Source organism: Marmota flaviventris, chromosome 1, assembly GCF_047511675.1.
Source record: "Marmota flaviventris isolate mMarFla1 chromosome 1, mMarFla1.hap1, whole genome shotgun sequence".
NCBI classification, from domain to species: Eukaryota; Metazoa; Chordata; class Mammalia; order Rodentia; family Sciuridae; genus Marmota; species Marmota flaviventris.
Genome location: NC_092498.1, coordinates 144,953,575 through 144,976,822, shown reverse-complemented (window position 1 = coordinate 144,976,822; position 23,248 = coordinate 144,953,575). Strand labels below are relative to the sequence as shown.

Sequence of the window (23,248 nt, the reverse complement as noted above, 5' to 3'; positions counted from 1 at the left end):
AGGGCTGTGGATGTGGCTCAGTGGTCGAGTGCCCCTGAGTTCAATCCCTGGTACCGCCCCCCCCCAACAAAAAAAAAAAGGTAGTTCCTATAGACCTTTCACCAGTTTTCTCTGAAGTTAACTTTTTACATAACCATGGTACATTTATCAAAATTGAATAAGTATATATGCATTATCATTAACTGAGCTCTAGAATTTGTTTTGCTTTGCTTCTCTTTGTGGTGCTGAGGATCAACCCAGGGCATTGTTCATGTGGTAGACAAGCTCTCTACCACAGAGCTACATTCCCAGTTCTAGAATTTACTTGGATCCACCAGTTTTCCCACATATGTTTTTCTGTTCTGGGATTCAGTTCAGGATCCAAGTTGAGTTTACTGTTCTGATTTCTTAGTCTCCTCTGATCTGTGATACTTCTCCCCTCTGCCCACATTTTTAAATTGGTGCATTATAGTTTTACATAATTATGGGATTTGTTATAACATATTTGCAGATGTACACAATATAACAATATAATTTTGGCTTAATATCACTCCCCAGCACTTCCTCCCCAGTGATACTTTATTTGTTGTTCTTTATTTTTTTATGAACTTGACAGTTCTTTTTTGTATTAGGGATAGAATGCAGGGGTGCTTTACCTCTGAGCTATATCCCCAGTCCTCCTCCCCACCCTTTTTGTTTTTAATCTTGAGACAGGGTCTTGCTGAGTTGCTGAGGCAAACCTCCAATTTTCAGTCCTCCTGCCTCAGCCTCCTGAGTTGCTGGGAAACAAGTGTGTACCACTGCACTCAGAGACCTGGATAATTTTGAAGAGTACTGATCAGACACTTTGTAGGATTTTCTCAAGTTGGGTTAGCCTTGGTTTTCTGGTGATTAGACTGGCTAACAGATTTGGAAGAATTACCACTGTGGTGTATTATGGTTATAGCTGACTGTCCTTCTCCTGACTTAGGGAGTAGATTCTATCAGCACAGCCTGCTTGGGATTAATCTCGGTCACTTGGCTTAGGTTCTCCCTGCCACATTTCTTACTGTTCAGTTAACTCTTGTACCTGTTCCCTGTTCTATTCCTAAGCCTTGAGTCATGTAGTCCACCATGCAGAAGCAAGCTGTATCTCCTGGAACGCGTGGTGACTACATAGATCATTTAGAATCTTTTAAAAAGGAAGACTTGTCCCTTTCTGTGCTTACTTACTTTTTATTGATTTATATAAGTTCAGAGCTGTGTATGTTGTTTTATGCTTGGTTTATAATTTAATACTATGCTGTTTATTTTGTTGCTAAAACTACTGCAACTTTGGCCACTGGGGGACTTTTCAGTTGCCCCCGAGTCCTTTGATGTGCACAGATCCTTTTGTTTTTGAGCACTTCCTTACTTGCTGGCACTACAGGATGTTCCAGGCTCATTTAAATTTTCCCTGCTCTAGCCCTGGAATTGGCCAGTTCTCTATGGAGCCCCCTCTTCCCTTTATTGGAAACTAGCGTCTAGAAACTGAACCTGGGTGCTGGTTGTGCTCCTGGCTACTGGGCATCGCTCCTTCTAGGCCTTCCCAGCAGACAGCTAGAAAATTTGTCAGTGTATCAACCTGTGATACACCCACTTCTGTATTTGTTTCTGGTGCCATCTGTGCAGATAGCGCCAACCTTGAGTTCACCCGATGTTTCGGACAGACCCAGTGCCCCAGGGTACACTCTGGCCTCCCCCTGGCTCATGTGTCACTTTTTCCCCTAGAAGGGAGAAGCCTCAGGTCTGTTATCTACAACTCAGTTACCAATTTACTCAACTATTATAAAAACAGTTTGAGAATTGCTAACCTGGACTGCTTCCTGTAGCCCGTGGGGAGCACGTTTTAAGATGCAGTGTAGAGAGGCCTTAGCGTCTCCTCTGGAGAGAACCCTACAGTTGGACACAGGTCACTTTTATAAATTTTGGAGTGACAAGGCCAGGATAGAGATGCGGTGGTGCAGGCTAAATTTAAATTGTTGCAATTAAATTAAGAAAGACTTGAACTGGCCTGGTGTGGTACTGACCATTCAGCTGCCTATGTTTTATTGTCTGTTTTCTTGTTCTTTGGTGTTATTCCTTTGTGGAATATTTGGATACCTTTTGCGTTGTAGACATCTTTTAGGTGCTGCCTCATGGGGCTGGAAATCTGAGTTCACAGAGACCACACCCCATGTGCCCTGTTTTATTTGTTTCCCTGGATTTGTGCTTTTTTGTGTATCTTCTGCAGTTTCCTTGATCCATTGAAAAGGCCTCTTCACATATGTTTATTCTTAGCCAGTTCAGAGGCGCACACTTGTGATCCCAGTGGCTCGGGCGGCTGAGGTGGGAGGATCACAAGTTCAAAGCCATCCTCAGCAACTTAGTGCAGTCCTAAGCAACTTAGGGAGACTGGATCTCAAAATAAAAAACAAAAAAGGGCAGGGGATGTGGCTCCATGGTAAGGCCTCCCTGGGTTCAACCCCCAGTACCCCTGCCCCCAAATGTTCATTCTTCTGTGCATTAATTAAAGCAGGCTGGACTGGTCAGGCAGGTGCCAAATCCTGGGGACTTAAGTGGAGGTGAAGTCAATTGGGCTGGACAGGAAGGAGTCGGGGGAATGCAGGGAGCCATGGGCAAGGTTGGAAAAGAAAGCAGAGACCAGAGTGGGGGCCTGTGGGGACTTGTGAGTCGTGTTAGAGTTGAGACTTTCTTCTGAGGGAGATGGGAAGTCACTGAGGAGCTTCAAGTAGAGGAGTGCTAGAGAAAGATCCCACTGGAACTTAGGACTCTGGCTTGAGGGAGATGAAGGGGCAGGACAGGCGCGGGCAGCCGCAGGGCCAGGGAGAAGCGGCAGCACTGTGGTGGAGAGGGCGTGCGGTTTGCACGGGGTGGAGGCTGCTAGTGGGTTTGGAGAGAAGTAGGGCCTGTGAGCTTTGGATTTGATGTGAAAGGAGGGAAGGTCTTTGCAGTCCTGACCCCAAAGCACCCAGGGAGGTCATTGCTGCTGTCACCCAGACCGGAGAGTTTCCATTTTACCCTTCCCTCCTGCTCTTGGCTTTTGGACTTTTTCTGGTTCAGAGTTTGAGAGGGTAATCAGAGTCACTTCACATGGGAAGACATTTCATCCCAGTGACCGTGGGGCCTCATGGTGGCTCCTTCTTCTCGACCTTGACTGTGTGCAAATTGGCAAAGCCTTAAGAGTCATAGACATGCAGAAGGCTTGGTGACCATGCTGTGTCAATGACTGTGAGGGGAGGATAGGTCAATTTTACATTATTTTCTAGGCCTCAGAAGCTCATTACCCTCTACCCTCCAAAGATAAATTAAAGCAGAGCAGAACAGCTTCTGTCCCCTGAGACTACTTCTTGATCTATAAGACATCTGGGCTGTCACAGAAACAGCTAAGAGACAAGCTCATCTGATTTGTGAATCAGTTTTACTTAAGTAAGCTAAAAAACTCCAACATCCTTATGCTTTTTCTTGGGCTACTTTGATTCATTGAAATAATTCCTGTGCTGTTTGCATTAATCGCTCCTCTTTAGAAAATTGTCATCACTTCATGTAGAAATGTTGATTTTGAATTTTAAGAAGGTAGTAAGGAAGGAGGAGGGAAGCTGCTGTGAGTGGGTCTAGATGTTCTGTAATGCAGATGAGAAAGTTCTAGCAATCTGCTGTACCGCAGTGTATGTTATATAGTTCACAGTACTGTACTGTATATTTAAAAATTTGCTCACAGGGTAGATCTTACGTTTCATCTTTTTTTAAACTACAATTTAAAGAAGTATTGAATAACAAAGCAAGTTAATGCTTTAGTTTACATTTATTATATATGTAAGATTTTTGTTTGAAAGGAATTAAGATTTTTAAACTTTAGAATAATTTTTAAATTCTCTGCTAGTTCTTCCATTTAATACTTATTAAATTTATTGATGACCGATTTTTTTTTTTTTTTAATTTTCTGGGGAGCAAACCCAGAGCTTTGTGAATGCTAGGCATCTGCTCTACTGTTGAGCTCATCCCTAGTCCCTTAATATTTCATTTTGAATTATGCCGTATCTTTCTTTCTTTTTTTCCACACCCCCCTCTAGTATCGGGAATTGAGCCCAGGGGTCTTCCATCATTAAGCTGCATCCCCAGCTCTTTTTATTTTTTTTATTTTGAGACAAGGTTTTACCCAGTTGCTCAGGCTGGCCTTGAACTTGTATCCTCTTGTCTCAGTCTCCCATCGAGTTGCTGGGATTATAGGTATGTGCCACTGTGCCGGGCTATATTGTATCTTTCTAAAGATTATTTCTTATGTAAGTAATCATTTCAGTGCAATAAGTCTGTGGTATCTTTTCAGAGGCTGTTATTCACAGTCTTTCCATTTTTTTTTTTTTTTTGGTACTCAAGGATTGAACTCAGGGGCACTCAACCACTGAGCCACATCCCCAGCCCTATTTTGTATTTTTTATTTAGAGACAGGGTCACTATGTAAACTAAACAAAACATTTTCACCTTGGATAGCTGTTCTGCAATCTTTCCTAGATTAAAATTCTCTAACGACTGCTTCATCCGTTGATAGAGGCTAAATATTAGTGGCTCGCATAACTCAGAAGCTTATTTCTCTTCTGTGTAAAAGTCTGATCTGACAGGCAATTTGGGAAGGGGGTGTAGGGTGGCCTGTTTCCCGAGTCATCAGAGAAGCCAGGCACGTTCTGTGGTAGCTCTGTTGTCCTCTAGAATGTTCCCTTTCCACGTGGGTGCAGGGAGCACAAGGAGGCAGGGGGCCGCGACTGCCTGTTATGTCGGAGTCAGCAGACTTTCAGTGAAGGGTCAGAGTAGAGGATCCGGCTTTGCAGCCACGTGTGCTGTTCCCCTCTTATTCTTTTTCCTTGGTTTGTTTAAAACCTTTTGAATGTAAAAGCTCTACTTATCTTGAAGCCCTTACAAAATCCAGGCCTTGTGCTAGATGTGTGTCCCAAGCCAGTGTTTTGCCAACTGCTCTTCTAAGGGCTTGGCCTAGAAGTTGTGCGTTTTTTTCATCTGTAAAATAGGATCAGGAAAAGTGTCTATTCAAAAGGTCGCTGTGAAAATTAATATGATGGTATTCAAATCGTGGCTGGTACAAAGTGAGCATGTTTCACTGTTTTTGTTATTTAATTTGTATTTAATCCCACCTATGAAAGAGAATTACATATTTTTAAAACTATTTTTTAACATGGTTTATGGCTTTTTAAACATACAATTGCCTCAGCTGCTTAGCCTAGCACTGTATTTAAATCAGTGCTTTAGTCTTTAAGATATTTTTATTTTATTTTTTTGATAGGTGATCCTCTTGCCTCACTGGAAGTTGACTCAGGGGTGCTCTATCACTGACCAGGCCTTCTTTAATTTTTAATTTGAGAAAGAATTTTACTAAGTCACCCAGGTTGGCCTTGAACTTGTGATCCTCTGGCTACAGTAGATTGGATCGTGGGTGTGTGCTACTGTGCCCAGCTTGAGTCTTTTTTTATAACTTCTATTTTTTTTAATTATTTCTTTTGATTTGATCATGATTTTTTTAAAGAAGGTATTATATTTCAAGTGTTTGCATGCTTATCAATGTCTGAACAGGTTTTATATCTAAAGGGTAATTCAGCAGGGTATAAAATTCTTGGGTGATCTTTTCCACAGGATTTTAAAAATTATGTGTTTGTATGAAATCTAAAGCCAGTTTGATTATTTCCCCCGATGTTTTCTGCCTGGAGACTCATGATCCTCTCTGTTTCTTTGATGTTTGGGAAATTGCTATATAGCTTCTCCTACTTTATAGGCTCTTAAAATGCAGATTCAGATGTTTTTAAATTTTTATTTTAATCTGAGGGGTGTTTTCTTGCATTTTATTTTAGAAGCTTTCTTCTTGTTCTTTTCAGGAATTGTGTTGTGCATATTGAATCTCTTATGTGCCTTTCTTTTTTCATTTGAAACATAGTTTTGTAGTACATTTTCTCTGCGTTATCTGCAGTGCCTCCTTCTGAATTTTTAGTTATTTTTGCTGCCTTTAATTGGATTTCAGTCTCTAAATAATTTTTGTCTTTCTTTTTCCATGTCTCCCTGGTGCTGTCCCAGCTCAGCTTTCCTCTCCTCTGTGGTTTTATAATCTCCTAGTTGAGCTCATTTTAAAGAAAGTTCATGGCATAGAGTCTGTGAGGCTAATGTGAGCATTGACTTTTTCCTTTTCTCTCCTTCATTTCTTTTGTGATTTGCTTCTCTATCTGCCTTTTACTTATTGTTCCTTTCTCATTTTGATTTTTTGTTTATTTTCCCGCAGTGCTAGGGACGGAGCCCAGAGCCTCACACATGGTAGAGCGCTCTACCACTGAGCCACAACCCTAGCCCTTTTTAAATTTTATTTTGAAACAGGGGCTTGCAAAGTTGCCCAGGCTGGCCTTGAACTTGTGAACCTCTTGCTTCAACTTTCTGAATAGCTGGGGATACAGGTGTGTGCCGCTACACTTGGCTCCTTTTTCATCCTGTTCTCTGTTCCCTGCAGTGGGCGTGTGTGCAGTCTTATCCTGGCCCTTTCCAATGCCCACTCGTTATTAAGTGGGTTCTTAGGAGAGGTTCTTTGGTGGCTGAGGAGGTCAACAGCTTTGACTTGGATTTGTTGTCTCAAATGCTTTGTCAAGTTTGTTCTGGGAGCACATCCATGTGCTGGTGTTCAGGAGGTTATTATGACTCCTTACGAAGTACATTGATCCCTCAGTATCTGATGGCAAAGAGCTCCAGGGCCCGCATGGATACCAGGATCTACGGAGACTCGCCATCCGTTCTATAAATGGCGTAGTATTTTCATAGAACCTGCACACCTCCTCCCCTGTACTTTGAATCATCTCTAGATTACTGTGATCCATGGAACAGTATAAATGCTCTCTGTTAAATAACTCTTCCACTCACTGTATGGTTCAGAGAATAACAGCAGGAAAGTCTGTGCATGTTTTGGATAGTTTGATCCATGGTTGGTTGAATCTGGAGATGTGGCACCTGTGGATATGGAGGGCAGCTGTGTAGTTTATCAGAGGGCTAACATGCTCCCCCGCTTCCAGTCAGCCTCAGCCAGGAGGGTGGCCTGACACCAAGAAAAACCCCTCAGGACTGTAAATTGGTGAAACCAATCTGGAAAGCAGTATGGAGATTCCTTGGAAAACTGGGAATGGAACCACCATTTGACCCAGTTATCCCAATCCTTGGTCTATACCCAAAGGACTTAAAAACAGCATGCTACAGGGACACAGCCACATCAATGTTTATAGCAGCACAATTCACAATAGCTAAACTGTGGATCCAACCTAGATGCCCTTCAGTAGATGAATGGATAAAGAAAATGTGGTGTATATACCCAATGGAGTATCATTCAGCAATAAAAAAGAATAAAATCATGGCATTTGCAGGTAAATGGATGGAGTTGGAGAATATAATGAAGTAAGCCAATCCCAAAAAAACCAAATGCTGAATGTCTTCTTTGATACAAGGATGCTGATTCATAATGGGGCTGGGGGGCAGATGAGAGGAATGGAGAAATTTAGATAGGGGAAAGGGGAGGGAGGGGAAGGGGGGAATGGGGGTAGGGAAGACAGGGGAATGAGACGGACATCATTCCGTGAAAACATGGATGGTGCGACTCTACTATAGTGTTCAACAGAGACATGGAAAATTGTGCTCTGTTTGTGTACTACAGGTTGAATTGCATTCTGCTGTCATGTATAACTAATTAGAATAAATAAAAAGAATAAAAGAAGAAAAGCCCCTCAGAAAATGGGCGTGTCTGCTGTATGGAACTGGCTCTCTTCAGGATGCCCCCACTGTCTAGCCACCTGTGTCCCCAGGTCTTCTCGCCTCCGTGGTACTGCCTTCCACCTCAGTGACACTGACGCCCAGGGGTTTCCCTTTCCTGCTGAGGTCTGAGTGCGGATGCTCCTTGTTGGTCCAGGTTCCGTGGTGCTGAAGCAGGGGTGCCTTGCAGCTCACCACCTGGAGTGGTGGCGGTTCCCTCCTCCACCTGTATGAGCTTCCCACGGTTGATCATTTGTTCTTTTGTGGGTTTTGAGTAGAAGAGAAAAAAGGTACTTCCCTGATGGATTTAGATTTCTTTTGTGTTTTACATTTTTATTTTGAAAAAATTTAAAAGTATACAGTATCACAACCCATAATTGTCCTTTTACTTTGTCACATTTCTTTAAAGGTTTTTTTTCCCTCTTCTAAAAACATCTAGTGTGATAGGTCCAGGTGGGATTCCCTTTGACCCCTACCCCTGCCCCCTCACTCAATTCAACCCCCAAAACCCTAAAGCAGTCAACAGCATCAGGGACTCATTTTACATTTAAGGTACAAGTGTCTTCGCACAGTGTCTCTGAGGCCTGTTTGGAATGGCCTCCCAGCCGGCAGCCTGCCCTAGTGTTGTCCTGCAGCTGTGGGACCTGTTTTGATGCAGGGATTGTGCCTTGTGTCGGCTCCTATTCTCTGTTGCCTGTTACTCCACCATGTGGACAGAGGCTTTCCTTTGTTCTGTTTGACTTTCTTAAGAGTAGCCTGTCACAGGCCACCCTTGTACAACCCTTAAGTGCCAGGTTTTCTCAAAGAGAAATAGATGTTCAGGATCGCAAGATATATGTCTTTTCATTTTTACTAAACACTAACTAGTTACTACTGCTTCCATGAACTAATTGTACATCAAGCGATGGCACCAGTTTACCCCCTGGCAGGGGATGGCGTTCCCAACAGTGTCTGACGCGGCCGTGCTGTGTGCTCTCCGCACTTTCCCGAGCAATCTTAAAATGAAGGCAGCATTATATAATGACGCCCCTTTGATGGGTAGATTTTCAGAATTGGTTGTTTTTAGGTGAATATAGGAATAGAAAAGGGGGATAAGCCATCTAACCAGGAGTCCTACTGAATATAGCTCACTCCACATCGAGACACGATGACTTCCTCCTGGGTTTGTTGTTTGTTTGTTTGGCCTCCTTCCACCCCCAGGGCATCATTTCAGCCAAAATGAAGTTTCAGGGTTTTGGTGTCTTTGTGGGAGAGGGGAGTGGTGGGAGATGGGGTAAAGTGCACGGTCATTTCTCTCCTCAGAGTGGAACCATCTTCTGTACCGTGTGCCCTTTGTACTTGGAGTGGGTTTATTTCTGGAGCACCTTTCTTGGCTGTTTATCTGAAAATCATTAGATGGGGTGCACATGAACTCTGAAATGATTACTGCTGGGGTGGCTCAGGAAGTGGGGATCCTCTCGAAGCCAGAGATAGGCATGTTAGGCTCAGGGCCTAGTAAGTGGTCCGTGTGTGACCCTGTGTGCTTTCAAACTGTGGGGTTCAAATGGACTTTGATCGGGGTGGTGTGTTTATATTGAGGAGGTGAGCTCCCTAACATCACGGTCAGAAAGAACACCGACGTTCTTGACCATCTAACCTGTCAGCCCTCTTTGGTGAATACCTTTTTTGCTCCTTCATTTCTATAAAAAACGTCACAGTTCTTCTCATCCACACCTTTTGAACTTTCAGAAGAGCAAGAGGAAAGGACACGAATATACCAACATTAAATATTCCCTAACGGACCAGACAAGTGGAGACCAGAGTCCCCTGCCACCTTGTACACCAACGCCACCCTGTGCAGAGTAAGTAGCGATGAAGGAACCTCTTTCTGCCTGGACAGTATGGTGTTCCATAAAGGCTTGAAAGCATCCGTGACAAACCTAGAGCACAGGCCCTGCATGGCCGCCCCATGGCTGGCGGTGCTGTGGATTGTGGCAGTGCCGTCCCAACTCCATCTTCTTTTGCCCCAACTGAAGGCAGCCGCTGTGCTCTGTATGGGATTCTGAGCTTATCAAGTGGTGACTCTCCAAGAAGAATCCAGGTTTCGGTTTGCAGTGGCGGGGACTGTTGCAGAGGGAGGCAGCATCCCTTGTTGATGTACTAAGACTCTTTCTGAATAAGAGGAATTGAGTTGGCGTTGGTGTGCGCGCTCACCTTGATATGCTGGTTTCCTGCCGGTCAGTGGGTGTTCACACCAGGGCTCAGCACGCTGCAGCCCGCAGACCACATCTAAAGCAAAAAGAAAGCTCCTGAGAGTAAGTGACAGAGGCGGTGGCCTGCAGAGCCTGCCACACCTGCCTCCTGGCTCTTTCCAGAAAACGTTTGCTGACCCGTGTTTAACCCTAACACAGCAGGAACGTGCTAAACTGGTCATATTCTAAAGTCACTTACTGGTTTAGCATTCACTTCTTATTTTCCCGTAAGGATCTTGTCTCTTTGCTTTGATGTGGGTTTTAAAGCCTGCGGACTGTGACGTGGCCTCTGGCTGTCTTAGGTGGAGATGGAGGTTCGTGTTCACACTTGCTTGCAGTGGAGCTTCCTCCACCTGCCCCTTCCCATCCCCTGCAAGGACTGGGAACGTTGGCATTCTTGGTTGCTGCCTGCAGTAGTTTGCAGTGCTGTCGTGAAGCCGGACGACCTTCCTCTCCTGTGGGGGACAAAATGGGCTCCAGCCACTCCCTTCTTTCTATGGCAGGCCAGCGACTGCGGGGCAGGTTGTCGCCCCATTCCTGATCCCTCCACCCACCCAGGGCATCCCAGGCCCAAAGCCCCTCTAGGCCAGCACCCCCAGCTGCTGGGTCCCTGTCTGCTTGGGTCCCACTCTGATCCCCTCTCCTTGCTGAGAGAGAAACCTGAGCTCCTGCATGCTGGCCCCCCTTGGCCCTACACTAGCCCATCCTCCTCAGGGTCCCCGAGCCGAGGCTAAGAGGAGCTCGTCCCTGTCGGCTGCTGCCTCATTCCCATCTTGGAGCTTTTCCCTGTTCTGATGCCTCTGTTGGAAGTGACAGTGGCTCCTTGTTGCATGAACCTGTCCCACCTCCTTCACGGTTTGCCCCAAATGCCTTATATCCTATAGGGCTCCATGCTGTGCCACCTGGAGACTCCCCACTTCCTCCTCACCCCAGGGAGCACAGGGACCGGTGGCTCCTGTTGTCCTCATAGCTGTGTGGTGATATTGCTGTGTGTCTGTGTCTTTTGTCCCTTCCAAGAACATCTGCTCTGGTGGCAAGAAGACATCTGCAGCATAACGGATGGTTCCTCAGGAAGTGGTGTGTGCTGCGCAGGTGCCACGGACGCTCACACCGCGTGGCCTGCGTGGTTGTGAGTGTCCCCCTTTTCCTTTTCTCTGCAGAATGAGAGAAGACAATGCCAGAGTCTATGAGAACGTGGGCCTGATGCAGCAGCAGAAGAGCTTCAGATGAGAAGAGCCGCGGGAACTGCAGCCCAGAGTAGGTACCGGGCGCCCGCGGGCTCTGGGCACATTGCTTCTATAATTATGGCGTTTTTAAGCAGGCAAGGAATCGTGACTATTTCAGCAGAGTACACTGTAATTGGGCTTTACACACCAGCCTCCTTGCTCCTCACCCTGCATTTCCTTCTCCAAGCTGGATTGAGTTTACAGTTCATTAAGCAACAAAATCAAATACAGAATCAGTTGTGCAAGGGCTGAGGCTGCACTCAACACCAGGAAAGCGGCTGACAGCAGTAGCAAGGGAGGGTGGAGGGGTCACTGTCCCTGCGGCATTTATTAGAGCTGCTGGTAACCAGGAGGTGCTGGGCACAATCTGGTGATACCTGGACAGCCGTGGGAAGAGAGGAGTCACAGTTTTGAGTTTTCATCCCTGACGGCCTCTGACTGGCCGTGAGATATGGGGACCCTCTTGACCTCTGATGGAATCAGTTCTGCTGCTGGGAACCCATCTCCTAATGCATCTCCTCCCTGCCAATCACCTTTCTAGACTGGAACCCAAGTATGTGGTTTATTTTTGTTGCTTGGTGCTAGGGATTGAACCTAGGAGTGTTCAACCACTGAGCTATACCAGCCCTTTTTATTTTTTATTTGGAGACAGGATCTTGCACAGTTGCCCAGGCTGGCCTCAAACCTGTGATCCTCCTGCTTCAGCCTCCTGAGTTGCTGGGATCATAGGTGTGTGCCACCACACCTAGCTGTATGTTTTAATAATAACTAGAAACTAGTAGTATATTTCATGTTGAAATTCCCATCTCAGTGGTAAGGTATCTAAATGTTTAGATCTGCCTTTTAGTGGTTTGGGACTAGGGGTACAGCTCGGTGCTTCCAACTCCCATACTGGGATGGGACTGGTTGAGGGCCAGCAGAGCTGAGAACGCTCAGGTATCCTGACTCCCACTTGGCGCTGGGCCCTGAGCTGCCCAGGTGCTGACGGACTGTGCCCTGCACCTCCTGGACGGCTAACCAACTCTAAAGAACGCTGCAGGAACAGGGACCCCCTGCCCTGCCCCTGCCCCTGACCCTAACTAATTCTGTATTTGATTTTACTGTTAATGAGCGGTAAACTCAGTCCAGCTCCGTGAAGAAAGGATAGGTAAGGAGCGCCGGGAGGCTGGTTGTGAAACCCAACTGCCGAAACCTTCACAGCACCTTTGTCTGACACGGGCAAAGCCTGGGTCCAGCCCCAGCCCTGAAAACCAGACAAAACAGAACTTAGTGCTTTGCTAAGCTTTTAAACGTATTCTCTTTAAATTTTCTACCTTATTTCTTCCCCAGATGTGGACTTTCGCCTTCTCTCTAAAGTTCAAGAACAGACACAAGGAAGTTTATGTGAAGAATGGATTTGGATCTGGAAAGCTGGTGTCGTGGCTGACTGCCTTTTGATCAGCCACATTTGCAGCCATTTAAAGACCACTGTATTCTAACTCAGCAGTTCATTTCCTCAGATAAGAAGAAGTCGTCTCTACAATGTAGACAATGTGATATTTTATAGAATTTTGTTTTAAATCAAGAAAGCAGTTAAATTGTGCTCTATATTTTAGAGATCATGGGGCTTCAAGTTCAAGTTATGGGCAGTTTTTTTTTTTTTTAAATAGCCTGATTTTTTTTTTTCTCTTTGTGGGGGATGATGGGACACTTGGAGAAAGGAAATGGCTTGGGAAAATTAACAGCACCCTTGAGAAGTGGGAACCGTTTCCTTTTCCCTCGCTGCTGTCTTAGTCTGTTTTGTGTTGCCTGACAGGACGCCTCAGACCAGGCGATTTTTAATGGACAACAATTTGTGTCTCCGGTTCTGGAGGCTGGGAGGCCAGGGTGGGGCGGCATCTGCTGAGGGCCTCAGTGCTGCATCAGGGGACTTGGTGGAAGGCGTCACATGCTGAGGGACAGCCAGAGAGGGCCGAGCCTGGTTTTAAAATGAGTCCACTCCCGTGATGACGTTAATCCATTTGTGGCGGCAAAGCCCTGTGACCTGATGGCCCCTTTAAGGCCCCACCTCTCCACACGGCTGCATTGGAGATTGAGTTTCTAATACAGGAACTTTGGGGACATTCACTCATAGCACTTATCCCTAGTGGATAATTCACCTGGGGGCTTCCTCTTTTTTGGCTAAATGGTCTCCCAGCCAGTGACCGAGACTGTCAGAGGTTGACTGTCTTCACATCGCCGTTAAAAATCATGGGAAAAAAATCATGGAAATGTATGAACTAGGATAAGAGGTGTGTTTTCTCAGCCGATGGCCGTTCCTGTTCAGTGTTGACAGGCGTTTGTGACGGGAAAACAGTTGCCATATTTCCTTTGCTTCTGAGTGTTTTAAACAGGCTTCTGGGCCGACTGGGCTTTGGTCGTCAGGTGTCGCTCACCCGCCCCCTTCCTCAATCTGAGCTGGACCCGTCGGAGCTGTCCCTCTGCTGCTCTTGCGCGTGGTCCCCCGTGTGTTGGCAGGTCGATGAGACACTGGGACGGCTGGGCTTTGCTCTGCTGGAGTCCTCAGGTCTGTCCTCCACGGGGCCTCAGCAGGGTAGTGAGGCCTGTCCCCTGACTGCTCAGAGCTCCCACCTGCTCAAGGGCAAACTGGCCGGGCCTCAGGCTCAGACCACAACTACCACAGCCGCCCTTCCATGCCCTTCCTTGATTAAAGAAGTCACAGGCCCAGCCAGGGTGTGAGGGGATATGAAGTGGAGGTGCAGTGCCTTGGGGCCACAGTCTAACATCTGGCACAGCCAGTGCCATGGCAACCAGCTGCCAGTGACCTTGGGAAGCTGCTTCTGCTGTGATAGTGGGAGAAGCTGCAGGTCAGGCTGAGAGAGGAGCAGGGCCTTCAGGAAGCTCTGAACACATCTTCAGCCCTGAGCACACGTTCCCAACCTCCCCCAAGGGACAGGTCTCGCAAGCACAGAGGTGTTTGGGGGACAGAGCATTCGAAACTGAATCCCCTGTCCTCGCAGACCATGGCCAATGTGATGCTTTCTAAGTGCCGCTGGCTTTCTGTCCCGCCCTTGTGGCACTGCCAGGCCGCGCGGCGGAGGAGCAGCCCAGCCGCTGCCAGGTGAGCCAGCCTCTGTGCAGGCAGCAGCGAGACTTGCTGATGTCCTACCTTAAGTGCCTTCTCCAGGGACGTCCCCCTTGCCTCAAGTGTTAAACTGTCATTCAGTGAGAGTGTCTGAAGACAGCGTTGCAGGTTGACTCTTGTCACGTGTGAGAGCAACTGTGCTGGGAAGTCACGGTCTCTCCCCAGAGTCCTCCTGCTGTGCTCTGAGTGGCAGGGCTGTCCTGGTGGTCACTCTTTGCGGAGCCCTTTCACTCCCCGAGGTGGTTGGGGAGTGCAATGGCCGCCATTTTCACAGATGAAATGAACACTGATGCTCCCCCACCCCGTATTCCTGGGAAGCAGAATTGCTCAGAGCGAGGTGTGGCCTGAGTCACCCCTGGGCGGATGCAACGAGCACGGTCTTCCTGTCCAGCCTGCACAGGGAGCTCCCGGCCCAGCGTTTGCACCCTCTTCTCCTTACGGCATTGTCAAGTTGACTCATTTGGATTTTGTGGTGGTGTTTTGACTGTGCGCTTTGGGGACAGAGTCTTGCACCAGCATGCAAGGGTGTGACGGGACGGGTACATCTGCTGAGTTCACATCTCGGCTGGTAGCTCTAGATGGGTTGTTTTTGCACTCAGAATGGAAACAGCTGATCTCGGCCAGCTTTGTTCCAACACGCTGATTTCATCCAACTATTATTAAATGAACTAATGCCAACAGAAGATCCGTGGGAAGGCTGCTGATGTCTGTCTTGTGTTTGGTAAAAGGTGGTTGCACGTTCTCAGGGCAGGTCGTTGTGCATATGGTGGAACCAGACAGAGGGCTAGGAAGATGGGGGTAGCTTGAGGTGTGAGGTTAAGAAGGTGGAAATGCAAGTTCAAGAGGCGGTTCACGAGGAAGTCACAGGCCCCGGGCCAGCGCGGTCAGTAACCGGTGAATCAGGCTCCCTGGCTAGGCGAGATGGGCACAGGTCCGCACCCACTTCTGCATTGTTGCTGGGCATTAAACGCACACAACAGACCATAGCTGGCTGAGTATTTTAAAATTATAAGCATAGGATTTTATATTTGGGGTGAAGAAATTATCTGGCACATGGTATTGGGTTTTTCTAAAAAAGCCAAATTTCAGAGTCTTTATAGCTTTCTTTCTTAAAAAAATAAAAAGGTGTCTCATGTCCAGTGTGTAGCTCTCCTGACACCTAAGGTCACCTCTCCCACTGAAATCAGTGACTTTTTAAACGTGGCAGAATGGGGTGAGAAACTGTAGGTAGACTTTCTTGGTGTCTGTACCCAGTTGCTTTGGAACAGCCAAGAAAATTGTCAAGATTGTTTTAGGGGTTATTTTACTGGGGGATTTTTAAGAAATAACAACGGGTGGGGGTTGTGGCTCAGTGGCAGAACACTCGCCTGGCATGGGGTTTGATCCTTAACACCACATACCAATAAATAAATAAAATTAGAAAAAAAATTTAAAAAGAAGTAACATAAAACCCTGGGTCACTTCCAGTTGAGGAACGTGGGAAGGTGTGCGGTTGGTGTAGGTTAGTGATCCAGAGGGAGGCTCTGTTGGTGGTGGGAATAAATTTTTACCTAGAAGCACACGCCTCCTTGGTTTGAAGATGCCTTTCCTAGGATATGTATTAGCTTGTGATTCTGTTGAAGTCTTCTTCCTTCTTCCTCTTGAAAAATGAGTTCCAAACATAGTTTATTGTATCTTCTGTGACTAAAATGTTCACTCCTCCTTTGCCACGGGCAGTTCACACAAGGCAAGACATTAAGCAGGTGGCTGTAGTGAGCTGGTAACTATGCTGTATGTCAAACTAATTTTTACAAGTTTCCATCCTAAACCTCAAATCATGTAATTAATAATTTGCCTGTTTATTTATGACCTAATTGTGATTCTTTTATTAATAAAAGCTAATTGAAAAGGACCCTTTATTAAGCCGATGACTAGACCTACATTTAATTTTCCTGCATTGTATGAAGAGTATTGCACCAGAGTATTAAAGATATGTAATATTTTATTGATAAATCTATCCTTTAAAAGGAATACGTTTTAGGATGTCATCATTTTGATGTGAATCATGTAAATGTTGATAATATGCTGTTTATTATACATTTAGTGTTTCAAGAGATCCACTTAATTGCCTTTTTGCCCACGTATATTATGTAGTCTATTTGCAATTGTTTTTTAGAAAATGACATTAAAAGAGTAGTCTATGTAGAGAAACAGTAGTGAATGTTAATTGTCTCCCCACCTGTATTTATGGGTGTTAGTTCAACTGCTTTGCTAGTTGCAAAGCCGTTATTACAGAGTAAAGTGTATTTGTAAACTGTATGGAACTAAAAATTAGGAATAAAACCATTTTTCTTATATCATGGTATTTGTCATTTACTTCATCAGAAATGTCCAGGGAACAATTGGGATGGTGGGTCTCTTAGCCCCTCTCACTGGCACCACGTTCACATCCAGCTGCTCCGAGCTAGAAGGTGCCCTGGGATACGGGGTGGGGAGGAAAGGAATCAGTCCTCACTGAGTGCCAACTGCAGAAAGAGCTCTAGGAGACAAAGTAAAGCCTAAGGTGCATCAGAGGGATTAGGAAACGCACAGGGCTGGGTGTGGACGCTTTGGGTGGGGTGCAGGTAAGGGGTGCTCAGGGAGGCTTGTCAGAGGAGTGAAGTCCAATGTGGGACAGTGGCGCTTTCCTTTAGAGCAGGTTTAGGCCACATTCAAACCAGGCTGTTGTCTTCTGGCAACAGTGTACACAGCATGAGCAAAAAGAAATTGTAAAACAAAACAGTGATTAGTTCTGTGATTTGCATTATTTATACTGTAAGACACCGTGGCCTCCTCTCCATCTCAACTGAGTTATTTCATGGAGGTCATCGGATCCAGCCAGCTTAGTTGTTTTACTTTATTCAGAAAACAACCCGAGGCACCGCACATGTGCCAGACACTGGATTGAGCACAGCCCAAAGCTACTGGGTTCAGTGGCTGCCTACCAAGTCAGAAGACAGCCAGGTGTCCTTGTGAGGCACTTCTGAAGGTGCCTGGGGTCAAGACAGAAGTTAGACAACTGTTCCCAGTAAGGGGAGTCTGGAGGAAGGGCGGCAGGGTGGTTGCAGGGATCTTAACTTGTAACTTCCAACTTCCGGGGGATGGGGGGGCTCGCTTGGGTTGTCACACTGCACTAACATTTGGTGACCAGCCCCAGGGGCTGTTGGCATGGAGACGCTCAGGTCCATGCCATCTCCTGAGAGCTTGGGTTGCACACAGAGGCTGGTGTGATTACCTGGCCTTAGGTCATGAAAGAACCTTCTAGCCATGTAGCTCCTATTCAGAAGTAGATAGGAAATGAAGGGCAAAGCAGGAATTCCCACACAAATCAACTGTGGGCAGAGACCTAAGTGCTTATTCAACTTGGCAATGAAAAAGTTCCTGGTGAAGCCCTGCTCTTGGATCCCATTGCATGTCCGTGGCCTTGACCCCAAGGGTGGTGAAGGGGACCATAACCTCAAGCAGATGCTTTTATTGCAGACTCTTTTTTTCATTTCCTAGGAACCAGCTAAGTTTCCAAACACTGAATTTGCAAAACAATGCTGAACTGGTGGTAGTTGCTCTTTGATGGTGGTAATAGTGTAGTCACCAAGGAGCTAATATTTGTGTCACTTGAGGTCTGACTCTTTAAATCCTCAAACACTATCACAATATAAAATGTGGCTACTGGGGAGGGTCGGGGGAAAGAACATGGTTAACGCTTACACAGCTGCGGTTTGACAGGAGAAGAATTGATAATATTCTGTAGCCCATAGGGTGACTATGGTTGACAATTAATTGTACATTTTAAAATAGCTAGTAGACTTTTGAATGTTCCCAACCCAAAAAAAATGATAAATGCTTAAAGTGTTAAGTGTAAATATGCCAATTTCCCTGATCTGATCATTACACATTGGACACATGTTTTGAAACACCACACTGTACCCCATAACTATGTACAGTTATGTGTATATATATTAATTTTTTTAAAATTAAAAAATATAGCTACTAAAATAAGGGTAATAAGAAAGCAATACAGCCAGGCACGCTGGCGCACACCTGTCATCCCAGCAGCTCGGGAGGCTGAGGCAGGAGGATGCCAAGTTCAAAGCCAGCCTCAGCAAAAACGAGGCGCTAAGCAACTCAGTGAGACCCTGTCTCTAAACAAAATACAGAATAGGGCTGGGGATGGGGCTCAGTGGTCAAGTGCTCCTGAGTTCAATCCCAGGTACCAAAAGAAAAAAAAAAAAAAAGCAATACCATACCGTAAGACCCGCAGGCAGTTTATGAACAAAGTAATAGTAGGTGATGCTCGGAACTGATGTCATCGGTACCTGGTAAGACCATGGTCATACTGAACCAGAAGGAATTGTTTGGGGTTCACATCCTCTTCCACGTGGCTCTGGAAGTTAGACGCTGGGCGTGGATGAAGGCGACAGCGCCTCTAGTGGAGAGGCGTGAACCTGCAGGCGTGGTCATTGGGTTGGAGGAGGCGGTAGTCAGGGGTGTCTGCTGGAACTGATGGTTGCAGGAGTTGTTTGTAGGGGGTTAAGATTCAGAGGAGGGGCCATGGGAGCTATTCTCGACCAGTGAGAGGGTCCTCTGTGTGTTTGTGTGTGCCCAGAGACGCTGGCTGGAGTGTCCTCCTGCTCTCCTGTTGTAGTCAAGGTCAGCTTCTCTGGATCTCTTTCTAGAAATCTAGACCCTTGCACGGCAAATAGTTCAGCTCTTGCTTCCCCACTTATTCTGAACAGAGGAGACCCCATGACCACGCAGAAGGCCTGTCTAGCTAGCCCTCCTGGTTACCCTGGGCGACTGTAAGCACGAACATATTTTAGGGTCTCCGTTCTGGATCTGCGTATCTACCCACTGCTTTAACCAAATTCAGCTCCATGGTGGATGATCTGGCTCCTTGGGCTGGCGTTCCCTCGTCCACCCTGTAGTTTGGAACGAGTCGTTTCATCTCAATGCCATCATTACTGAGATCACAGATTTTGTTTGGTTTTGGTGCTGGGGATGGAACCCGGGGCCTCACACTGGGTAGGAAAACGCTCTACCCCTGAGACACAGCCTGGCCCTGTCTTTGTTTTTAAAGTCCTTCTTCCGGGCTTAAAGCATTTCTGAATTTTAAAATTTTGGGGTATTTTTTTTAAATAGGTATTACATTCACTTAGAAAAATGGGAAAGGTTGAAAGCAGGATATGATGGAAAGTCTCTTCGGCGCCTGCCGTCTGCAGGGCTTCCTAACTGTGCATTGGAGCCCTGAGCAACTTGGAACACATGTCCCGCTCCAAAAGCACTGTGCGCCAGGGTTTTACATGTGTCACTTGGAAACCTAACGCCAAATCATCACTCAGTGAGGCTGAACAGCCTGTCCTGTTCCACCTTGATCAGCTCCACGTCATACAACTTTTCTCACCCTTGTCATCCGTCACATGGGTGAGACGTGCCGGTTCTGGGTAATTAAATTCGCATTTCTCTTAGAAGTGAATCTGAGCATCTTTTCACGTGCGCTGGCTGGGTTTCCTTTATGTTGCTTGACATTTTTTTTTTTTCCTGTTGAGGTCTGAGTCTTGTTTTGAATTTATGAATAAAAAATTTATTTCTTTATGACGGATGTGATGGGGCTTACTGAGACCTCAGGATCAATTTCAGTATCACCCTCTTCTCGGGTGTGTGGCATAGGTGCACCTGCGTGCCCCTTGCTGCTTTGGCTTTGTCGTGATTATAATTCCCATTCAAAGGTGCCGTTCAGGGCACGCACGCACCCATTGAATCACGATTTAATGAGCACGTGAGCCGGGCATGGGGCTAGGTGCTCTAGGAATACAAAATAAGTACCGGTCTCCCTCCGCCTCTTGAAGGACTTTTGCCATTGAAGGAGAGAAGGCACGCACACAGCTTGGGAGGGGCCTGAATCAAGACGAAGGGAAGAGGAGCAAACCCAAACGCCTTTCATTTGCTAAGCAATAATTATGCGCCAAATACTGTCAGCAGGTTTATACTCATTGCTTCTCTTCCCTTTTTTGCAGGGTTGGAACTTGGCCTCACTCACGGGCAAGCGCCCTACCACTGAGCCACACTCCAGCTGTCACACTGATTATTTCTAACCCTGGAAAGGGGTCCCCTCTGCGGCCAGTCCTGCTCACTGCCCCGTGTCTAGTGCCTGGGCAGCGTGCACAGCAGTTGCAGAATGGACAGCTGGTGGCCATTTCCCGGCCCTGGAAGGTAGAGGTCTGAAGTGTGGGGTCAGGGTGCTGGCAGGGCTGCGTTCCTCCTGCAGATCCTGGGGACTGTCCTCCTGTCCTCTTGGTTGCTCGGCTTCTTTTTTTGCAGTACTGAGGGTCGAGCCCAGGGGAGCTCCACCACTGAACTACATCCCCAGTCCTTTTTTTTTTTTTTTTTTTTTTTAATTTTGAAATGGGGTCTTGCTAAGTTGCCCAGGCTGGCTTGGAACTTGTGATCCTCCTGCCTCAGTCTCTCAAGTGGCTAGCATTACAGGTATGCGTCACCGTGCCCAGCTTCTCAAGACCCCTGCACCCCTCCCCTGCTGGCTCTCCCCTCCATCTTCAAAGCCAGTACCGGCCAGACGAGTCTTCCTCACACAGCCGTTCTACTCCCTCTTTGACATATAAAGTCCCCAATGATGCCACAGGTCCACCAGGTAATCCAGAAGAATCTCCCCATCTCAGGGTCACAATTTGCAAAGACCCTTTTGCCATACAAAGTAATGTGTTCACAGGTCCCACGGATTGACACAGGGACCTCTTTCCAGGCCCCTTGTCCTGCCTATCACTGCACCCTGAGGCCTCTAGGATGCAGGGATGGGGGAACTGTGTTCCTGTCTCTGGAAAGATCTGGAGCTGCAGAGAAGGACTCCTGGCCTCCAGGGGGAAGGAACAGCTGCTCCCAACTCCAGCCGCTGCTTCCCACTGACCCACCCCTGCTGCGAGCCAGAGGGCGCCACTGGGCGGGTGCTCCATGGTGGGTACCAGTCTATAGTGGGCAGGTGCTGCAGGGAGAGGGCTCAGTCTCCTGGCAGAGAGCAGGGTGGGGTCTGGATCTGGGACCCGCGAGGTGTGGTCAGGACCCGCCTCAACCCGACTGATCAGTCTGCCTTTTCCACAGGATCCCCAGGGAGCCCTGGGCCCAGCGGGAGGATTTCCCTGAGGAGATAGAGGTCACAGAGGTGGTCGGAGAATCATCTGATGTCACAGAGCAGCCATGATGTCCAGGTTGTAGGGCCAGAAGAGGACCAACGTCAGGATCTCAAGAAACAGGGCGAGCGACCCCACAGATGTCTTGAAAATACCTCCAGGCGTTCTTAACAAACCGAGGGGTGAAATCCCCAGCGTGTGTCAAACCCCTCAGACTCTGGGAAGAGAGGGCCGCGATGTCAAGGAAGCAGACTTTACAACTCAGGTCTGCTCAGGAGGTGACAGCTGTCTTGACAGATTTCGAGGTTTGTAGAAAGTAATATTTTTTTTCATCTTCATTCATCCCGCCGGGTGGTTGCTCTCCACCTCATCAGCATCTTGCACCCTGTGCCGAAATCAGTTTCCTCCTTGATCCCCCCCGCACAGGCCCCCACTGTACAAAGGCTTTAGAGAACCATCTAGCAAAGGTTTGAGGTCCACTAGCCTCGGCAACTCTCCAGGAGCCTTGCTCCCTGGTATGGAAGGATAATTCCAACATCGTTGGGAAGCACAGTGTCTTTTTATCTGCTAATGACCTTTAGTCTTGGGGACAGAGTTAGGTTGATCATTACCTCTGCCTTGGATAATGTGGGAAATGCTTTGGTTTTGGAAGAGGGTGATTTTAATAAGCTGGGGACAGGGAAGGCTGACTGAGGGCTTGGTTCTGAGCCCCGCCTCTGTGCCTTCTGGCTTTCAGAGTGAGTGAACAGACCATGGGAACCTCACGCCCCGAACGGTGGGAGGTTCAATGAGCTAATGACACACACAAGGGGGTCTTTGCTTATTGAAATCAACCATAGACGACACCTCCCCACCTCGCTTTTCATATAACCGTGAAAAGAAATGGAACATGTCAACATGGATGAACTGTACGCAGGGCTGAGAGGGACGAGCACATCGTAGAAGACTCTGACAGAGTGGAATCGTTTGGATTGTATGTTCAGCAAGATGCAAAGACAATACAGTGTTTGGAGAAACAAAGTCATTTATGGTAAAACTGTCAAGTACAGGAACATCAATGCCCCTTTTTCGGGTAGTTGTCACTTTGAAATAGGATGCATGAGATCAGAGAAGGGAAAATAAGATTTTATTGGCTTCACAAAATGATCATGTGCTGGGCAGGGTGACACACACCTGTCATCCTCGTGTCTGTGGAGGCTGAGGCAGGAGGATTGCAAGCTGGAGGCCAGACTCAGCAACTTAGCAAGACTCTATCTCAAAAAAATAAAAAGAGGTAAGGATGTAGCTCAGTGATAAAGTGTCCTGGGTTTAATCTCCAGTATAAAAAAAAAAAAAGGTCATGTAAGCTACCTTTTTCCATGTTATTAATTTTTATATCATATATTCCATGTAGTCTCTTAAACATTTTAAATGTTTTGGGATATATCATTAAAAATTAACTAAGATAATTAACATGGAAGAATAGAAACAGAAAGGATACCGTTCAAGTCCACTTGCGGTGTAGCCTATAAGTGCTGTTTATTGCTGGGCAGGCTCCGTGCCAGGTGCTCCTATGCCTTCTTTTATCAAATCCACACAGCTGTACCAGGTGGGGACTATTATAATCTTCTCTGTCCCCCTGAGCAAATCGGGGCTGTTCGCCATCACGTTGAGGGAGCACTTACTGATTTTTAGGCACTATACTGTTATACATAGCATTATCTACTTCTTTTTCTTTTTTATACATGCATTGTATGA

General features: G+C 46.8%; 1 protein-coding gene across 1 annotated transcript in view; it reads left to right on the top strand.

Moving 5' to 3' along the window:
• Positions 1–16,691, top strand: part of Ptpn11 (protein tyrosine phosphatase non-receptor type 11) — an 86,801-nt gene extending 70,110 nt beyond the window's left edge. The window contains exons 14-16 of the mRNA XM_027923256.2: positions 9,505–9,617; positions 11,168–11,264; positions 12,563–16,691. Coding sequence (XP_027779057.1) covers positions 9,505–9,617; positions 11,168–11,237 — 183 coding nt within the window. The 3' untranslated portion in view covers positions 11,238–11,264; positions 12,563–16,691. The remainder of the gene's footprint in view (positions 1–9,504; positions 9,618–11,167; positions 11,265–12,562) is intronic.
• The last annotated feature ends 6,557 nt before the right edge of the window (positions 16,692–23,248 follow it).